Source organism: Odontomachus brunneus, unplaced genomic scaffold (genome assembly GCF_010583005.1).
Source record: "Odontomachus brunneus isolate Ranch 3 - 2012 unplaced genomic scaffold, Obru_v1 Obru_scaffold_090, whole genome shotgun sequence".
NCBI lineage: Eukaryota > Metazoa > Arthropoda > Insecta > Hymenoptera > Formicidae > Odontomachus > Odontomachus brunneus.
Window position 1 is genome coordinate 70556 of NW_022639540.1, and position 16263 is coordinate 86818.

The window sequence follows — 16263 nt, forward strand, 5'->3', positions numbered from 1 at the left end:
ATATATATATATATATAATTATATATATATATATATATATATATATATATATTATTTGGACGTGAGCGTGCCAAGGAGTCAAACAAGGAAGGAGTCCTACGGGTAGGAGCGTTTTGTACAAACGTCGCGGTAAATCTATGTTGGGCATTTGAAAAATCCGACAGTTCGAACCACCGTCGCTCGAGGAATCGCGTTACTTATTGCTAATGTGACTGCGACTACGGTCGAGAGACGCTGCTCAGCGCTTCGACGAACGCGCTTTTCATAAAGTGGAAACGCCGTCGCACATGAACATCCGCTGTTCAAACCACGCCTCTCTCTCGCGAGAATGCGAATCCTTTGGATCAAGACGAATCAATTTTAAATAGCGACGTGATATCGATCTGCCTCGCGCGCTGAGCCGCTCGCTCGCTCGCGAGTAACGAGGAGAAATAGAGGACGAGAAAGGAGGAGGAGAAGACGCTCGAGGAGATGAGACTCAAAGTTTGCCGGGTGACTCCCCTGCGGATTATACGAAGTTACACTCGTTTGGTCCTTGGCACGATCGGCTAACGCGCTCGCCGTGCCTAAATAGAGTAGCGCACTCGAGCGGTCGAGGAGTGTCGCGCTCGATGAATTCTTATAACAAGACGAGTATTTCATTTCAGGTATTTCAAGATTTATACAATATGTACACCTCGACTAGAACAAGACACCTCGTAATATATGCGCAGTATGTAAACTGCTGTGACTCTCGATGATTGGTGATAGTGTGGTGGTGATGGTGGTAGTAGTGATGGTAATGGCGGATGTGGTGCTATTGCCGTTCGACCTTTGAATTTCCTTCGCGCGCGCTCGCACGGGAAGGCAGATAATGACTGGCACGGTTTCCTCTCCTCGGCTCGAAGCCACGGGACGACCGCGGGGAAGAGTTTCTCTCGTCGGCCGAGACCTGTCGACGACGATGACGATGATGATGACGAGACCCGTAAGTGTGTGTGTGTACGTCCATTCGCAGACGTGCTCCTCCGCCTCCGGCGAGACACCACCAGAGGGGATTCCTTCTGCTTTGCCCGCTTTGCCGTTGTCCTGGCAGTCCTACACCGGGCAGATTAACAGCTGATACTCGAACATCAGCGAGACGGCGACGAAGACGAAGTAGAGGATGAACATCGTGAAGCCGAGACCCTTGTTCATTTGCCACTTAAAGCAGGCGATGCTCATGATCACGAACAGCAGCATGCAGAACAGTATCGCTATACTGCACACCATGCCTACCGAGTTCACCTCCACGGGTTTCCCGTAGATCAAGCCGTACAGGAGCCATGGAACCGGAAGCCTGCGGGCAGAAGCAAAACGCAAATCGAGTCGACTGTTTGACTGACTGATTTGCCGCTGCAAGTATCATTATCCCTTCCTGCTATACTTCAAATTTCCAAAATCACGCATTCCTCTCAGCTCGAGAACAATTGCCGCTCTGTAAGAACGAGAGATTCGTGACAGTTGCAGCAACGTGAAATATTACGTGGAACTAGTGTCCAATACCGTCAGTGGTTTCTCGTAGATTGCACCCAAAAATATAATCTTATCTCCAGCAATATCCTCTCATGCAAGGCTCGTGAGCCAGTAACTGTTGTCACCTGAAATATCTTCAAAGCAAAAAACAAAAGTGATCTTCGAAAAACGTTCTTACCATTAGACGCTTTTTTCCAAGTAGAATAACTTCAAAGATCTCTGAAGATCAACTTTTTTTGTTTCAAAGCCTTAAGAAGATTCTTCTAAAACCAAAGGTAAAATATTTTCAAAGTTAGAACTTTATCTACAGTACTTCTTATCTAAAGTACAAGTCTTGTTCTCCAAATTTCTTCTAGTAAGAAAGCATTGTGCTTCAAATAAACATATTTTTTTGTAGATTCAGAAAGAAAAAGTTTAGGGTAATATCTACTATATTTCTAATTATAATATCTAATATATTTCTATATTAATAATTCACTTGATTAGAAAAGGAATACTCTTTCGGTAAGAGTTTTTGCTTAGAATATGAGATTACTGGAAATAGCAGCTTGCAACAAGAATTCTTTCTTTAGGTACTAGAATATTTTCCTTTTGGTTTCAGAAGAATTCTTTTGAGGCTATATATGAGAAAATTCCACTAAGAATAAGATTATATTTTCTAGGATGTGCTATATCGAGAACTGTTTAATCGAATACATATTTCATTACTTGTCATATTGAATCCTTCTTCCAGTTTGTTCTTTAATTTAAAAGCCTCGAAATTGAAACACCTTAAAAGCACCTCTAAACATCTTCCTTGTTTAGCGCAGTGATGTCGTGTCTTGTCCGGAATTATACTATGCTCCGATCATCGACTCTAATTCCGTGGAAACCCGCGTATCCATTATTTCCTCATAAGACTCGTGAAATATGACAAGTGCTCTTGACAAAATCTTCTCAGTTCTATGTATTCGCATTTATATTATAGACTCCACCCTTGTGGCTTCATGATTACAAGCGAAACGGAATCATCTATCGCATCGACCCGCTGCAAACGCGGGTGGGTTGCACTATTCTATACACACATATATATATATGTATTATATACATATATGTATATGAAATATAGTATCTATAATTCATGCGTTTGCCCGTAACAATGCTGCCGACATGCCTTGAATATACCGTGTATCCTTTGACGCGCAGTTGCAAGCCCCGTACGCGCAAAAATACGGAGAAATATTTCTCCGCTTCCTTGCCAGGCAGCCTGCCAGTTGGCAACCGATCAGCGGATGCGTGGACGGTGATCGATCATTGATCGGCAATGCCGCACAATTGCGCATTTTTATTAAACGCAGTGGAGAAAAACACGCCGGTTTGACGGCTCTCGGGCGGCTAGAGACCTTTCCGCGGCGGGAGTAAGTCGTGCCCGGAACAGTATTCGCGGCATTTCCCACGCCAACAATATAATAATGCCGGGAAACGAATAGCGAATGCGATTACGGTGAAATAGCGAGAATGCCTCGATGGGTCGGTCCCGGCTACCAATACCGCACGCCTCTTCCAACCTCGTCCGATCTCGTCGGCAAAATTCCGATTCGTAGCGCACACGCGTAGCATACATTATGAGAAAGAGCATACGTACGTATATACGCACACTCATATGTATATGTATGTAGAACACAAAATTCCTCTACCATTTTGCAAACAACCATATGAAAAATTAAAGTTATTAATTTTGAATTATTAATTAAACAAGATTAGTGAATTATCGCATTATACAATGCAGGATACGACTGTAAGTATGATTTCCGTTCTATGTACGTTAAGTCAAATTGAACAAAAAAGTTCTCTATCATTTCGGAAATAATCATGTGAATTTCTGAGTTATTAATTAATTAAAAAATTAATTAAAAGATATTCCCAATATATATATATATATATATATATATATATATATATATATACGAAACGTCTAGACTTTATTGAGAATAAATGATTGTATAAACACATCCTAAATCTAGATTTTGTTATGGCACTGAGTAATCTGTGCTTCTTGACTTTTATTGACATTTTTTTTATTAATTAAAGAAAATTGACGATCGCGCGCAATCATTCGCCAAAACTAATAACTCAAAAATCTACGTGGTTATATGTGCAAAATGGTAGAAGATATTTTTATTTAGTTTGTCTCATGAACAAAAACACAGTGGAAATCGCACTTACTGTCACATCCTGTACCGCATTGCGCGCAATGAGAATTACTGATCTTCTTTAATTAATAGCTCAAATTTTTATGTGGTTATTTGCAAAATGATAAAGTAATTTTATGTTTTCAGTTTGACCTAATCTACGTGCACACGTGCGTTTTCCCACCTATCGTCAGCACGTATATATACAGTACGTATCTGACAATTCTTGACACATTCATTGTGTGCATGTATAAAACTCATTAAACTGAAGACAAAATTCTTCTATTATTTCGTAAACAACCAAAATGTTGAGTTATTAATTAATTAAAATTGGAGCATTATCGCGCACAATCACAGCCAATTTTCTTTAATTAATAACTAAAAATCTACGTGGTTATTTGAAAAATGATACAGGAATCTTTTGTTTAATTTTATCTAATGTACAAGCACACGGCCGTAAATGTCGCCATTGTAGCTCCAAACGCGTATGTCTATGATTGTCAAACATTCTGTATATACACGTATATACACAATTCCTATTATACTAATGTCAACATACTCACATATATATGTTAAAAAATGTATAAACATATATACATAATTATGATAATTATTATATTATTATTATTATATATGTTTATTTTAACATACATATGTGTGAGTATGTTGACATTAGTATAATACAAATCCTGTACATATATATTACACAATTAAATGCATTGTGTTCGCGCACGTGCAGGAGAGCCCAATGATTCCGACATTGTTCGACTCGTCTATTGAACTCCACTATGCCGTTGATATATCTTACGAGCCGTAATCGTTCCTGCCTCCTATCAATTTCCGTTTTCTGAGGATCTCGTCGGCACTGCTGACATTGTCCGTATGGCATCGGGAAAGCTCCCCGCAATACTCGATACATCGAGCGCAAGGATTACGAAATAATATCGCGCGTCTTGCGAGAGTCTCGCAAATGGTATCGTATCCTTTTTGCGGACGCTCGTTCGTGCTGTTTCGATTGTAGAAAGGCGTCGCCTTTCGGGAACGTTGAGATCCAAGAGCGTTGAATGGATTTTGGTCTGATTTGTTGCCAAAGCACACCGTGCGATATAGACACATCGGAAGGTAACATTCAATTATGCGCCTAATAATCCGGATCGCGCGCGAATGTATCTTCGAAGCGAATGCATATTTGAAGGTGAGCTAAGTAAGTGCTTCATTCAGCGCAACATCGATACATAACTGCACCAACCATTGGCCGCGCATACACTCCGGAGTGTACAATATGAATAACAATGGCATCGTTTCTTCCCCCGGTAATGCAAGCGGAGTATCGCGATGGGCGCGCGCCCCTCATGTTTGGCGGACGGGAACGAGAGAACAAATGGCAGACGATGAAGAACGGCGCTCGCGTATTTTATTAATAACATTAACTCATGGACCGAAAATTCAGGCAGATCGAACACGATCCAGTGAGAACGTTACTTTTCCATTGTGAAACAATCCCGCTGTGCTTTGATAATAGCAATATTACAAATTGTTAAATGCGGCGTGAATCGACCGATTGTACTCTCTTAAAGTGATTCAGCAAAAGTGTTTTTGTTTCAATTAGTTTGGAGGATTATTTCACTGATGATCAGTGAGCATTCATTGATTTTCAGTGAAAACACTCCCACTTTACTGCTCCGTCTCATTTTTCACTGTTTTTCATTGATTTTTAGTACTAGTAGAAGTACATGAAGGAAATATTGTGATAAAAATTACGTTAAAATATATTTCGTTTTACAATATTTTTTATGAAACTGAACTGTACTGAAATTGTAATATACTTTATTACAGAAATAATATAAAATAAAAAACATAAGTAATTACAATAATTTTGTAGTAAAAAGCTAAACGTGCATAATATTGTTAAACAAATATATAGTAACTTTAGGTATAATTCTGTATGATCCAAGAACCACAAAAATTCTGTTGCTATTTTGTTTACAATATTTTCTCCATGTAGGATCTCATTGCAAGGTCTGCCATATACAAATTTGTTACATTTTATGTCTAATCCAACATTCTGCATTTGACGATAGAATTAACGATTTCCATGTACTTTGCATGCAATGATATTGTCCGTATTCACAAAGTACATTAATAGTAGAAATAGTCATTACTATTAACACTAGAATCCCCTTTGACCGAAAGAGTTATTTTGACTCGTTGCGTCTCTAATATTTTAAAATTCTCTCTGTTCCTCATTACTCGTACTAATAATTTCTGAACATGCTAAGAGAATATAATTTGCAAAATATTGACATTTTATATTGTAAATAAATTATAAGATTTTTCATAATTTTTTCAAACCTATAATTTTTTATAACAAGATGTATTATAATTATTACTTACTTGCTCTTTATATTTAGTAAAAATAGACAAGTGTACGGACAGAAAAAATAAAATAAAACCCAATCGAAATTTAAAAAACTAAAATCTCAAATAAAAGTTTGTATATTGTTTTTATAATAATGATACTGACAATTAAATAAAAAGTAAAAATGACACTCTTTTGAGTGTTTAAAATAAATTATAAAATAATTCGTCACGATATCATCAATGTCTACTTTTTTAATATATTCTACTTTAAAAATAATTAAAAATCACGCGCGCACGAGGTGTTTTTTTCCTTAACTTCAAGAAACATAAATAGTAACAAAAAGAAGACTAGAAAACAATCAAAATGACTCTGCACACAGAAAATGATTGCATTCGAGTAAATATTATTTGTTTTAAATATTTCATAAATTTATATATTCGCAAATCTATCATCACAAGCATCAAATTTGTTCAAAATATATACTAAATCTTAATTGGTTCAGTATTTTAATCAAGAATATTAAGTTAAAATATTAAGTTAAAATAAAAATTCGGTTTGATAACTTAAATAGTAAGTCGAACCACAAAATTTTTCCTTCAATAACGTTTTATGTTCTTGTAAAGAAAATAAATTATTAATTTGAGTACATAATAATGGGTTTCTTTAAAATTTGTGATGTTTTGAGATTATTATCAAGAAAGTATTTTTTACTAAAGATAATCATTATTCAAAAAAAGAAAAGTAAACTGAATATGATCGCCTTTTTAGCGGTAGAATAGTATTTTTCTCTGTATAATAATTGCTCTTTTCAGCGAAATTTCAGTGCTATACTTCCAAATGAAACGCTAGTTATGAGTACAGTATTTCAGTGAAGAATACACTGATTGTACTTTAGAGAGTATTTTCTTGCTCGAAACGTTATCCTAGGAACGCTGTTTGCTTCGTTCCGTCCGAGTGATTAACGTTACCGAAATTCGAGATTGATATCGCTCCCGGCCTTTTTGGCACTTAGCTCTCCTCGTTAATCGATCTCTCAATATAGCGTGACGTAAATGAGTTTGAGATCAAAAATAAAGAAAACAGCGGTCGCTTTCGGGAGCGTATTAAATTTCGCGACGCTCCACTTTATACTTTAGCGCGTTTAGATGACAGAAGAGCGATTTAAAAATCTTTGTTCATTTAAGGAATGTCGATGTTCCGAAGTATATCTTATGAGACATTCACGAATGTTTATTCCACAGCATTTCTTCTTGCACCGTTATCTACGTCACTTGGCTCACGCACGCTAATCTGTGCTCTGCATTTCTTCTCTTTTTTATCTTTCCTCGAGACTCGAGATAATCCAGCCAGAAAATCAATATGATGTTCCGCGCTTTCTGGAAATGCTCCCCTATATTTCGTATTTTTCTACATTTCTTATCTATATGGAGTCTAGCAATCTCATTTCGTCCATATCGAGCTGTAATGCGAAACTGTATTCGCATATAAGATCAACGAGACACACGTTGCTGCAACACGGTATCGCGTGGCAGAAAGTGGCGACTGTAAAGGTACGATTTCTCGCCTGATAGTGCTTATCCGTCACTTTTCTTTTAACACGTATCCCGCCGTTGCAGTGTTATACCAATAAAATATTACTTCTCGGGATCACTCTTAGCGCGACCCAGAATATCCTTCAGCTTCGCGCTGTTCGCGTTTTTTGTATGGCGCGAGCACGGATAAGAATTTTTATCTTCTAAATGGCTCGTAAAGAAACGGGGGAAAAAAGGAAACAGGGAGTACTCCCTTATTGCGAATTGAAACTGTAATATGCCCCATATGAGCGAAGTGAATGACACAATGTCTCGAGTATTCGCGATATGCCCCCCACGTCCAATAGCACTCGATAAACGTAATAAAGCGCTTGGAGCGTATCGTGAGAATCGAAATGAAATATCGATATGGCTATATTAAACAAGCGGGTCGACCGTCTTCCGGGATATCTCGGGGAGCACAGGCGAGACGTCGCATATAATACAGTCGTCACTCTCGCGGCAATACGTCGCAAGGCGCCGCGTTGACGTCGAGATCGTCGTGGTATTGGAAGGTCGGCGTGTATGCTCACCCAACGGTCACGTCGAAGATGTTGCTGCCGACGGAACTCGACACCGCCATATCGCCGTATCCCTTCCGCGCGACGATGACGCTCGTGATGAGGTCCGGTATGCTGGTGCCGGCTGCGAGGAACGTCAGGCCCATCACCTCCGGCGGTATGGCCACTGTGTCACCGGCGACGTTCGCCCACCAGACCATCAGATACGAGTACGCCGCGATCCAGAAGATCGAGCCGATGAACGTCACCGGGAAGAACTTCTTCCCTGAAATTAAACGGATGCGTGGCATCTGTTACGTACAGTGGATTGCAAAACGGTTTAGGCACAATGAAGTTGGAAGGTCACCAAACTATCAAAATTGAGAGTCATTACTCTGTGTGTGTGTGTGTGTCTGTGACGCGGACTCTTACCTAGTAATTGTATTATTAATTATTATTTGTATTATTATTATTTATTATTATTTATATTTCTTATGATATCTTAGATTTTTACGCGGTGAAATGCTTGGTCTGACTTTCAGTTTGGTACCACGTCCTTCCGCGATTTCTTCGTGGATTTGCTTTCAAAGTTTCGTGAACATTACAGTTCACTTCTTCAGGAGATTTTTCGGCAAAGGAACTTGAGATTGTCGCTCTTGCTTAGGGATTCCCTTTATATAGGCATTAGGTGAAGAGAAAAGGATTATAGCACCAGAAGAGAGAAGAAAGTGTAGGTATAGAACTTTTTGGAAATTTCTCAAATTTTATCTAAGGTCTAGGAGGATTGAATTGCCAATTGGACTTGTTTTGAGTCGTCTCTGCTGAGGTTGTTGGGCTATTTATAAATTTCTAGCAATTCTCTGTATTTTTTAGAGAAATAGTGTTGCTTTTAGTTGAAACTGATGTTTGGTCAAACAGAATTTTATATTTTGTTTCTATCTAAAATATCTATATATAATGCTGAGTGTGCTACATGTTTAACCTGATTGCAGATTCATGTTCTTTCAGACGTATGCTGACCATCCTCCTAGTTTCTCCTATGTAGATTTGCCGCATGAGCAAGGAATTTTGAAAAATTCCTAGTGTATTTAGTGGAGTTTCTAGTTCTTTGAGTTGTCGAGGAACTGTCCTATTTTTGTCGTGGATTTGTGGATGATTTTTATGTTATGTTTGTTTAGAATTTATCTCTAGATTTTATCCATGATTCCTTGAATGTGCGTGGAAGGAAGATTGTTGATATTTTTGTGTCGCTTCTCTGTTTCTGTAGATCGATTTGTCTGAATTGTTCTTAATGACACTATTGATCATATTACTATTGCATAAGAGTCTGTCGCGATAATGATTCTCAATTTTAACAGCTCCCAGTTTCATTGCGTTTTATAATCCACTGTACACACACACACACACACACACACACACATACATATATATACACACACGCACACATACCATGCATTGTGCTCTACGTGTCATGGAGATCGCGATTTATTAATCGCGACCGCGTAAGCTCGGCGACACCGATATCGGATATCGCGACGACCCCGTGCGCGCGGTTAATTTCTCCCGTGGGATCGTCGGTGCGCGAAAAGTCATATCGCTCTCTTCCTCCTCCTCTTTTCCGCGACAGCACCGGGATGTTCTTCCGGAATAGAATTATGCAGTCGGGCCACTTGGCGCCAACGTTCTAGTCGGTCGCGTCACCTCGTTCGTGGCTGTAGCTGCAGTTCCCATTAACGGGAGTAGTTTAAGTATGCTAAATGCGCCACGACCGATCGCCACGTCGTTACTGAATCCCTTCTCGTGCAATTATGATCGTGGCGTCTTTGCCGGACGAGAAACAGAACGAGAGTTCCTGTTACCGATTCGTGCCCCGGCTGTATTAGTCTTTTCATCGGAACAGATGAAATTATGCAACAGAAAGGCTGTGTGCGATAACTAATTTGCTTAATTTAAGCGAGATTAATCAAATTTAAGCCCGGGCGCCGTTTTAATTATCCCACCGTCGCGTTTATCCGCGAGGAGTGGGAGGAGGTGCGAGTCACGTGACGAAAATAAATCTTAATTTGGTATGAAAAATATTCGCGCTTATCGCCTCGCGTCGTATTTTTCGAAAAAAGAAATCTGTTGACTAAATTATATATTAAAGACTCTGAAAATATACACTTGATTAAGAACAAAATAAAACCTGTTAGAGTTGTGCATCGGATGATAGTGCGAATAAGTTTGAATGGTAGGATAATAACGTTTGACAGTATTAGTGGAAATTTTAAAGCAAGAGATTAATTACATAATAATTTAGATTTAAGGTCGATACGACGTGAAAAGTTTTATTCACTGCGTATGTTGTAAGACATATTCAATACTTGCGTCTAACGCTGTCAAACATTATTATTCTCTCATAATATACTATACTCATATACTCATATTTGTACTAACATCCAGCGCACAGCTCTTATAGGCTTTATCTTCCTCTTAATTTAGAATCTATTAATTCTCGCGAGCGCACAGGGGAGGCCAGGTCTAGATTGCAGGGATACGTTGCTCATTTAGTATTTGTTCTCATTTAGTATTTATTATGTTTTTTTAAAACATAGATACTTCTCCCTGAGTTTCATTAAAATTGGAATAATATTACAATTAAAAAATAGAAAAAACAGATTTAGTAGTAGGAAAGTATTTTGTAGCTTCTAGAAATTTTGTATTAATATTCTCTATTGTGAGTAAATAAAAAATTAGGTGATGTGTTACTGACTAGAATGGGGTTTTTTGCAAATGTATGATATATTTTTTCGAATAATATAAAAGCAATTCATAAAATAATTGATATATATATATATATATATATATATATATATATATATATTTTATTATTCATTTATATTTAATTATTCATAAAATAATTGAAATATAGACGGACGAAGTAAAGTTGGGCTATAATTAAGAGTCTGCAGAAGGATTGTGGAAATCTTTCGCGAAGATCCCGGAACTATTAATCAGGATATATCTATATACTAATTAAGATATATTTCATAGTGTATCCTTCTTACTCTGCGCTACTGGGCAACTGAATCTGGTACCAGGCCAAGATTGCTACATTATTGCATATTTGTATTTTGGTCATTGCAAAATATACAATTAACAGGATCGCGGCGAGCATTAACACATAGAAGAAGGCTGCCTCTATCATGTTTGTACAGTCAGTCATAACAATTAGTTGTCTGAGAGGTTGTAACTTTGAAATTCTGAAATATGGAGTACTTAGTCTCGACCTCCTTTTCTTTGATATTAATAGCGAAACACAATTCTGTCGCGCGTAATTTGGAAATTCAAAGAGAAGTGAGAGAATCACACTCAAAGAGATTATTTGTCAGTGTATAAAGAGAGAGAGAGAGAGAGAGAGAGAGAGAGAGAGAGAGAGAGAGAGAGAAAGAGAGAATGAGAGAAAGATAAAAAGGAAAAACAAAACGTTATCTTACGCAAATTTTTCAACACGCAACAATATCGAATAACGAGAATCGACAGTTCGCCCGCACGTTTTGCGACGCGTGCGACCTCGCATTAATTGATCGTGGCAACGACCATATTAATAGATCGGTAATCAAAGGCCGATATTGTTGAAATTCAAAGGACATATCGGAATTTTCATCGACAATAGAATCAGCGCGCTCGCTCGTACGGCCATCCATTGCGTTCGTACGTGCGCAACAATCAGTCTCCAATGCGAAATTAGCGTGTCAATATCATCTTTCGTCGCGGGCATTGTGCGGCGTCGCAATAGAGGCATGTTAATAGGCTGAGATAATGCAGCGCGCCCGTGATTGATGGCGGCGACGGCGGCACCGACGGCAACGGCAACACGAAGTGGCTACGAATAATGGTACTGGTGTATTATTCGCGCGCGAGTCTTAACATTATTTATTATTAAACGAAAACTTCACGAAAACTCGTTTATTCTTGCCTTCCCCCGATAACGCGCGACCCGATTGTGCGTTATTTACATCCTTCGCGAGAATGAGCCGTGATACTCTCGGGGTATCTCGAGAAGCATCCAGCCAACTAGAAAGTTTATCCCACGGTCTTGATCAGTTTGATCCCCATCGGTTATCTGATTTATATAAGGTTGTTATCGGGTCCTGATAAGTCATGCAACGTAGTGTGGCAATCAAAACCTTATTAATAATTACCTAAAACTACTAGGCTTTGCTCAAGTTATTACAAAGTATCAAGGGGATGAAATCAGGGGAAGGGGGTAGGGTAGAATCTAAGTTTCTCGTGTAACCTATATTTTCCGCAGGATCCTAGAGAGTAACTATGCAAACGTAAAGGACAAGGTTTTGAATCTTTTTCAGAGTATACGCAAGAAAAATCTAAAAATATCATAACATGAATATTGTTAACGATACAAAGACGCAGAAAAGTTACTCAGAACATATAAAAAATATTTCTAACTGCAACCTATTAAGGATCATTAATAAGTTTGCCACTCTGAATAGCAGCGAAGGTCTTCTGTGTTCGGGCTATTCTAAGAAGTGCACATTTTTCGAAATATCTTTGTTTAAAAATCACTAAAAATAAAATACTTGGCAATTTATTTTTCCCAAAAAGCTATGTAATTTTTAACTAAAAGGATAAAGAAAGTCTCATTAATTTTTAGAGATTTTTTTAGCACATTAAGGGAGTACGTAGGAGCGGAAAAATCAAGGAAAAAATTAATGTGTGATTCCGGTTATCACTCCAAAGGGATACACGGAAAAATTGTAGTAAAAATTACGACAAAATTTTTGTAACTTTGGATCATACAGAATTATAATCAAAATTACTATACATTTGTTTAAAAATATCATGCACATTTGATTTATATATTATATATTACAATATTTTCTTCGTATAAAGAAAATACGTTGTCACTTAGAGAAGGTTTATGATTATGGATGATAGGATCTTATTAATAATTAAAAACCGATAAAACGATATCACCTTATACAAACCAGATAATTGACTAGGATCAATCAGGACCATGGGATCAATTTCTAGTCGGGTAGCTTTATATCGTGGATTCTCAATGAAGTATCGCGAGTTACGCGCGTCGACCGTTTAATGAAAAATAAAAAAAGGAGAAAAAAAACAAACATGTGGGCCAGCAAAACGTCACGTGGGACTGCAATTATGAATGCCGTTTGATCGACCTGCTTTTGATACAAAATTTGTTATCCTAGCTTGACGAGATCGATGGATCGGAATTCCGCGTTTCCGAGGAGTTATGCCAATATTGCCCTTGGGATCGATATGAAGCATGCGAAAATGCTATGTGACGTCTGCACTGATTGATAGTATTTAATCTGACCAGGCGAGTTTTCAGCGAGTTAAAAAAAACAAAAAAAAAGTATAAATACGTATCCATCTAAAGGGAAAAGGAGAGAGAGAGAGAAAGTTTAGTTTGTAATTAATGAAGCATTCGAAACGCTTCTCCGCGAGCCTCCTTCCCTTTCCCGGTTAATATTTCCGGCGAACGATAAATCGTCATTCACGCTTCGACGGGCAGAGAGCGAAACGTTAGATATACAATTAGCACGTAATCGAGTATACAAAACCCGATGTCGGATAGTCTAAATAGCGTGAGAAATTCTTGAGCCCTAACGAGTCGCGTCCCTTGGGCGATATGCAGGTCGAGAATTTATTTCCGCTCGCGATTTATCGCGCTCGAGCGCATGCAGGGAGAACGAACGTATGTATGTGTATGTATGCATTCTCGATTATTCGCCACCGGCCACGGTTATTCGCCGCGGAAGCGAACGGCACGAGTAACGAGTTATTACAAGAAAATTGGACCAGAAATTATCCTGTCGCACTTCCGCGCTCTCTCTTAACGGCGCCATTTCATTCGAAGGATAAAAAGCAACAAGATGGAAGAGGCATTAAGCTATTTGCCGTAATCCTGTAGTTGTACTTGCCGATTAAAAGATGCCTCCCCTCCTCTCTCTCTATATACATCTATCTAACTCTATGCATCTCTATTGTAAAATTTGCAGAATTCTAGCATTACTATCATGTTAAATTTCAGCATTACTATCATGTTAAATTGCATGTCCTTGCTCTACTTGACTCTAGTTTTTCCTTCACTACAAACTCTATAAGGGATTATTTAATCCCAGAATATAAGTAAACTCTAATCTACTCCATCTATCTATTTTAGAGAAAGAGAAATAGATTAAGACCCGCTGCTCTCACAAAGATTTATGTATTCATTTTGTGAACATCCTAATTGACTTTTCAAGAGAGAGTTTGGATCTTTCGTGACGGACGCAAGAGATGTAAATCAAACCGCTCGATCGTCCTCGCGCTTAACAAGGATCTTACTTCTGACTTCGTTGCAGCTTTCATCAACCTCCTTATTTGAGACCGATTACTCATCGACATGTAAGAACGTAATATCGCTATCCGAACAGTCAACAGTGAAAACACCGGAGGCAGATAGGCCGTCGAACCAAGTGTTGGTGTTAGTGCAAATACCCGGCTCTCTGTCTATCCAGCGAACGAAAACGCGAAAGACTTTATTCAGTCCGATCTTCTCGGATAGCCTTTGCTTTTATTTGAAAGTATAATTTCTTGCAAAAGAAAGAACGAAGAAGTATCTAAGCGTAATTATTTTGTTTTCCCTTCGTGTCACACATGCTCCAGACTCCTGCCGAAATCGAGATCAAAGCGAGGCGTTAAAGTTCGGGGAAACGTTCGGCTGAGTAAGAAAATAATTCGCTGCTTTTTGCTCGAATTCACGCAAGCATAAAAAGATGATTGACGATTACCTCTGGGTGTTCTCGTATCCGGTAACGTCAACCAAAGAGGAAATAAGATTGGCGCGACCAAGATGTAAGTTAGCCTTTTTCTCGGACTGCTAGGCCAGCCCATGTCCAAGGCCTCTGGAGGTTCATCCTCTTCGCCCTGCAAATGAAAAACACATATATTGAGGAATAAATAAAGCTCCTCCGAAATCTTACAAGCGTCCCGTCGTCTTTCATTTGACTCCTTAAATTAACTTTAAATTGATCTTCCCGCGGGACACGTATATATTTACTTCAGTTTACCATAGACTTATAGAATAAATAGCGCATTCTTATGGGACGGTTGATGACAAGATTGAAGGATAGATGTATGTTAAGGCTTTCTCTATCACACAGTACTTTGGGATAAACAAAAGTGAAATTTAATGAAAGAAAAAACATATTGATTGCGTTCAACAGAAAAAGCTATTTTACAAATACTGTATTTTGTAACTGCTTCGTGAATCTGATTGGCGTATGCTCTTAGATTCAGCTAAGATTAAGAGCACACCCCAGTGAGAAAAAAATATTTGAAAATTTATTTGTAGGATATAAAGTTTATTTACCGAGAAATAAACTTAATATTTCACAGAAATAAACTTTTTTATTCCACAAATAAATTCTCAAGTATTTTTGTCAGTGCAATGAAATACACGAATTTTATAATAATTGCAAAGCAGCTTTCTAAACGTGGTCATTGATGATGTGATCGCTTCTCCTACTTCGTTCTCCACATCAACTAGACAATTAGACAAGGAAAGCATCTTTATTGGCCTCTTTACTAATACTGATTTCATCCCTCTTCTGCAGCAATGCGCAGTTTATTCTATATGTCTATAAAGCTGACCTTCAGAGACAAACTATACATTGCATTACGTGCCCAGAGACGAGCTGGACCATTTCGGCTTGTAAACAGTAAAACGTCTGGGAGACGTGATTCCAACCATAGACTTATACAGAGTATCGGACGTAACTCGCACATGCTCGTGCGCAGCTAGAATTCGTCAAACTGAACAAAAAAGTCCTCTACTATTTTGCAAAGAACTACGTAAAATTTTGAATTATTAATTAAAGAAGATTGATGAATAATAACGCGTAATCATATCTCAATATTTTTTAATTAATAACTAAAAATCTACGTGGTTACTTGCAAAATGGTAAAGGTTTTTTTGTTCAGTTCAATAAGTTTTATCTGCACACAAGATTTGAAGGACAGCACTATATTCCTCTTTCACCGTTTACAAGCATTCGATCTTTGTGTAGTTTTGTCCATCAAGTGAACTTCATTAAGAATCACGCTAGATAAAAATCAAAGGCTTGCATTGACAGGACGTCTTTTTCTGGTCA

General features: G+C 38.2%; 1 protein-coding gene across 6 annotated transcripts in view; it reads right to left on the minus strand.

Annotated features, from left to right (window-relative positions):
• Window positions 1-10: 10 nt before the first annotated feature.
• The window catches only part of LOC116848145 (sodium/potassium/calcium exchanger Nckx30C), a 110940-nt gene continuing 94687 nt past the window's right edge, over window positions 11-16263 (minus strand). For all 6 annotated transcript variants that reach the window (XM_032823943.1, XM_032823942.1, XM_032823948.1 and 3 more), the window contains 3 exons: window positions 14902-15037; window positions 8132-8384; window positions 11-1318 (listed from right to left, as the gene is read on the minus strand). In XM_032823943.1, coding sequence (XP_032679834.1) covers window positions 1078-1318; window positions 8132-8384; window positions 14902-15037 — 630 coding nt within the window. In that variant the 3' untranslated portion in view covers window positions 11-1077. The remainder of the gene's footprint in view (window positions 1319-8131; window positions 8385-14901; window positions 15038-16263) is intronic.